We start from the raw sequence: 5693 nt of genomic DNA, 5'->3' as shown, positions 1-5693 counted from the left end.
AAATAAGAGTTGGTAAGGATGTGGGGAAACTTGAACCTGGTGATGTTTTGCTGATGAGAATTTTAAAAGTGGCACAGCTTCCGTGGGAACCCGTGTGCCCATTCCTCAAAAACTGAAACACGAAATTATCATATGATCCAGTAGTTTCACCAGTGGGTATATTCCTACTTATATGCCCCCTAAGAATTTGTAGCAGTGACTAGAACAGATATTTGGACACCACTTGTCATAAAGCTTTAGTTACAGTAGCCAAAATGTGGACACAACCCCAATCTCCATCAACAAAATCACAGATGAATAAAGCATGGTGACCACAGACAGTGGAATACCATTTGCCATTCATTCTATTCTGTAAAAAGAATAGAATCCTGGCACAGGCTATGACATGGATGAACCTCACCAACGTTATGCTAAGTGAAAGCAGCCAAACACAAAAGGACAAATAGTATACAGTTCCATCTATATGAGGCACCTACAAGACCCACTTTTAGAGAGATAAGGTAAGATGGTGGGAGCCAGGGGCTGGTCAGAGGGGCAATGGAAAGTTAGTGTTCCGTGGGAACAAAAGGTTCAGTTTGAGATGATGAGAAAGTTCTGGAGATGGATAGGGACTGTGGTTGTTCAATGGGGAGAAAATCTTTGATGCCACATAACTGAATGCTTCAAAATGTTCAAAATAATAAATTTTACATATTTTTTACCATGACAAAAAAGGGATGAAAAAATTGGCATACTCTAAGAATGTCAATGCCATAAATAGCTTTATATGAGGTAGAGGAAGACAAGGGTGTTGTGATGTGATGAGCCTATGTTATGTGATTCAACACCTCAACCCCAAAGTATACCCAAAATAAGGGTTCAGAGGCCATAAAATAAGGTCACTGAGAAATGACTTGGTGAGGCTGCAATGGCCTCCTTGACAAGCTCTACAGAACTTCTCCCCTGCAGCATAGGTGCCATGAACATGCTCAAATTGAAATGGATTTGTCTTGTGGTCAGACCATCCTGAACTGGGGGATGTCGACAGAAAATGTCAACAGCCCACAACCATCTGAGGTTTGATATTCATAGTTCATATAAGAATTCATCATTCTCATCTAAACTGTGAGAGCCACGGGGATTTCTCAAAATGGAAAATTATTCATGGTGTCTCCATAAAACAAAAATGATGGGCAGCTTACTAAGGGTTCATCCAATTTGTGTAACTAAGGAAAACAAAACAAAACAAAACAAAATCCCTTTAAAAATCATGAATAAAAGAGTGACCATATCACTGCTCTGATAGGTCATAATCTCTATTTCATTCTCCGACCTGAGACCAAACACTGACCCAGATCTTCAATTGATGCAACCAGTTTCCCCTGAGTGAAGATTGTAAAATAGCAATAAATGCAATTCTTTTACCTCCAAACCAAACCCAAAGACTCTAAGGTGATGTTGCTGGCCAGGTTACTATGGCCCATTAGGACAGTGATTGGAATTAAAATTGGTAGCTTAAAATTGGGCAAGATAAGGAGCACCTGGAAGGCATAGTCTGAGAGGCAACTGACTCTTGATTTTGGCCTAGGTCATCATCTGCGGGTGGTAACATCAAGCTCCACAACTGGCTCCACATTCAACCTGGAGTCTGGTTGAGATTTTCTCCCTCTCCCTCTACCACCCCGCCAACTCATGCTATTTCTATCGCTCTATCTCTCTCTGAAATAAATAAATAAATATTCTAAGAAAACTTTTTTTAAAAAACAGACCACAATCAGACTCTAAAATACAGAGAACAAACTAAGGGTTGCTGAAGAGGATATGGGGCATGGATGCGCTAAATGGGTGATTAGGACGAGGAGGGCATTTGTTGTGATGAGCACTGGATGTTGTAAGTAAGTATTAAATTACTGAATTCTATTCCTGAACCTAATATTACACAATTTGTTAAATACCTGGATTTTTTTTAATTTTTTATTTTTTCAGCATAACAGTATTCATTATTTTTGCAACACACCCAGTGCTCCATGCTATCCGTGCCCTCTCCAATACCCACCACCTGGATCCCTCAACCTCCCACCCCCCGCCCTTTCAAAACCCTCAGATTCTTTTTCAGAGACCATAGTCTCTCATGGTTCACCTCCCCTTCCAATTTCCCTCAATTCCCCTCTCCTCTCCATCTCCCCTTGTCCTCCATGCAATTTGTTTTGCTCCACAAATAAGTGAAACCATATGATAATTGACTTTCTCTGCTTGACTTATTTCACTCAGCATAATCTCTTCCTAACTGGAATTTTTTTTAAACTTCGAACTGAAAGAAAAATAAACAGATAGTTGCTTGTTATGTATGAAAAAATTAAAGACTGACTAGTGTAGAAAGATAAATTGTAGATCATCTTTTATGAACTGGTACAAAAATTATGATCTGGGTCATCGAGGGTCTTGAGCCCTTTTACTCACATCTTTATCATGAAACAAAGGACCGTTCTGTGCAGAGAATGTCTTCCTGCTCAAGAGCTTTCTTAGCGCCAACTTTATATCTCTGTTCCGCAGACCATAGATGAAGGGGTTCAGCATGGGTGTGACCACTGTGTACATCACTGAAGCTATGGAAGTTTTCCTCGAGTTTTGCAAAATAGCAGAACTAAGATACACCCCAAAGCCTGTACCGTAGAATAAAGAGACAACCAGGAGGTGAGACCCACATGTGGAAAATGCTTTATACTTGCCCCCAGAAGATGGAATTTTCAAAATAGAGGTTACAATTCTAGAGTAAGAGAAAAGGATACCAATGAGTGAAACAAAAGCCAGAGGTATATTTGTAAGATAAATTGCCAGGCTATTGAAGAAGGTGTCAGAACAAGCAAGGTGGATCACTTGATTAAGTTCACAAAAAAAGTGAGGGATTTCTAACTGCGTACAAAAGGACAATTGCAAAACCAGTAAGTCATGTAATAGAGAGTCCAGAACACTCAACACCCAGCACGCCAGAAGAAGGCTAGCACAGAACATGGGGTTCATGATAACCACGTAGTGCAGTGGGTGACAGATGGCCGCAAACCGGTCATAGGCCATCACTGTCAAGAGAAAGTTGTCTAATCCAGCAAAAACCATGAAAAAGTATATCTGGCTGACGCAGCCTGCATAGGTGATCACTTTGCTCTGTGTCTGGATGTTCAGCAGCATCTTGGGGATGGTGGTGGAGGTGAAACAGATGTCTACAAAGGACAGGTTGGAGAGGAAGAAGTACATGGGTGTGTGGAGGCGGGAGTCTGTGACAATGGCCAGGATGATGAGCAGGTTCCCACTGAAGGTGAGCAGGTACATGGACAGGAACTGCCACAGGAGCAGTGGCTGCAGTTCTCCCTCCTCTGAAAGTCCCAGTAGGATAAATTCTGAAACAGCAGTTTGATTCCTTTGTTCCATGTAACTGCTGAAAACAGCTGGAACAGAGACAAGAGCATAACAAAGTCACAAACAGTGAGCACAGAATTAAAAGAAATGCTGTGACTGGTGTTCCTGGGGGGCTCAGTCGTTTCAGCAACCAACTCCTGATTTCAGCTTAGGTCATGATCTCCTGGTGGTGAATTCAACCCCCACACTGGACTCTGCTGGGAGCAGAGGCTATGTCAGATGCTCTTCCTCCCCTTCTCCTCCTCTGCCCATTTGTGTTCTCTCTCTCTCTCTCTCACACACATCTATCTTGTCTATCTCTCTCTCTATCTATCTCTCAGGATGGCTGACAGAAAGAGAGAGAGAGAGAGAGAGAAATGCTGAGATTTGTGAAATTTTTGTTTTCAAATTGCTTCACTCATTAATTCTCATACATTACCTATCCATCTAGAATAATTAGCTAAAAATTTCAAGGACCTCAAAAGCCCATGTTTTCCATGTTACTGAAAAAATTAGCAGTCCTGAATTGAAATATTTACCCAAAGTACTGCTGTCCTCTATAAATTTCCTTAGATGTTTTTTGTTCACTTGACAAATATTTTAACCAATTATCTTGTGGCAAGCACTGTTGAGAGCATTATAAATTAGTGATGTGTGTTTGACCTTAACAAGATTGAGTCTGATATGTGTGTGTCAGAGGGAGCAATAAAATATTAATGAGTGAGCAAATGACATTTCAAGTGGTGGTTTTCACTAATAAGTAAAATAATGCAAGACAGGGTAGTACAACATGAATGAGAAAACTTTCCAGTGTCTCTTCTCTGATAAGGGGATTTTGAGCAGGAAAGCTGAGGATAGTGGATTCTTGAACCATGCACATAATTTTGAGAAAAACACATAAGGCAGAGAAAGAGCCTGTGCAAACAGCCTTAGACAAGAGCTCACTGAAACCGTAGGGCAACATCAAAGAGAAAGCTGTGAGCAGGGTAGGTAACACCAAAAGAACAGGTGCTGGATGTAGGAGAAGAGAGAGGATGTCAAAGTCTCCTACATCTTTGGAAACGTTCTAAGGCAATGGACATTGTCATTCTGTGTGTGTGTGTGTGTGTGTGTACATATATATGTACATGTGTTTGTATATATGTGTGTATATACATATATGTACATACATATATTATATATTTTCTGTAATATATACAAATGGAAATATATATACAAATGGAAAAAAATTCATTCCTCTGTAATTCTTTCTCCTTCTCTCTCTATCCTCAGTCTATAGTTGTTCTACAGTCTGCATTTTTTATTGCCTAAGAGAGTTTCAGCTTGCTCTAAATGTTTAACCAGTGTGTACTCTAATGTTAACTTCTCTATTCCCTACACACAGACACACACACACACACACACACACACACACACATGCACACACACACATGCAAGCACGGAAGCACAGAGTGCAGAGAAGGAGAAATACAGTGTTTTCCAATATTGTAGTACTGTGTACCCCCTTGTAGCTGAAGCACAATTGTATTAGAAAGCAGAGGAAAGGCTATACCATGAGTCACAGAGCTTCTTTCTCCTAGGAGGATTGCATTTTATAATTTCAACATTTCAATGGAGTAGTCATGATTAAAGATCACGAGATCCACACAGAATTAGAAGGATGAACACCAATCCTTCTCAAACTCTTCCCAAAAGTTTCAAAGGGCAAACACTTCCTACTTTATTCCAAGAGGACAGTACTGCACTTACACTGAAGCCAAAGACATTGCAAGAAAAGAGGAGTACAGATCAACATTCCATGGGAATCTTTGATTAAATATTACAACTGAATATAGCAGCCTTTTGTTCATGCTGTATAAAAGGATTATGCATCATGACCAAGTGGGATGCATTCCTGGAAGGCAAGGATGGTTTAATTTATGAAAACCCCTCCCTGTAATACACCACAGTAACAGAATGAAGGATAAAAGGCAGGATTATCTCAACTGATGTAGAAAAAAATGACAAAATTCTGCATTATTTCATAATAGCAACATTGGAAAAATTAAGAACAAGAGGAAACTACCTCAATGTGATATAGGTCACATATGAAAACCCACCTTCATTCTTAATAGTGAAAGTCTGAAACAACCCTAAGATAAGAACAAGGCAAGAATGCCTGCTTTTATAACTTCTTTACACACAGCTTTCCAAATTACATGCAAAGCAATGAACCAGTGAAGAAGAAAGAAAGAAAGAAAGAAAGAAAGAAAGAAAGAAAGAAAGAAAGAAAAAAAGAAAGAAAGAAAGAAAGAAAGAGGAAAAGGAGAAGATGACAGAGA

General features: G+C 39.8%; 1 protein-coding gene across 1 annotated transcript; it reads right to left on the bottom strand.

Moving 5' to 3' along the window:
- Positions 1-2409: 2409 nt before the first annotated feature.
- LOC132010370 (putative olfactory receptor 7A2) lies at positions 2410-3405 on the bottom strand. The gene has a single exon (XM_059388248.1). The coding sequence runs from the start codon at positions 3403-3405 to the stop codon at positions 2410-2412; it is 996 nt and encodes a 331-aa protein (XP_059244231.1).
- Positions 3406-5693: the final 2288 nt, after the last annotated feature.

Source organism: Mustela nigripes, chromosome 2, assembly GCF_022355385.1.
Source record: "Mustela nigripes isolate SB6536 chromosome 2, MUSNIG.SB6536, whole genome shotgun sequence".
In the NCBI taxonomy this organism is placed as follows: Eukaryota; Metazoa; Chordata; class Mammalia; order Carnivora; family Mustelidae; genus Mustela; species Mustela nigripes.
Note: the sequence above shows the minus strand (reverse complement) of the source record. Positions and strands in the feature narration are given on the sequence as shown.

Coding starts and splice junctions, on each gene's coding strand:
- LOC132010370 (XM_059388248.1), bottom strand. CDS start 3,405: ATGGAACAAAGGAATCAAACTGCTGTTTCAGAATTTATCCTACTGGGA.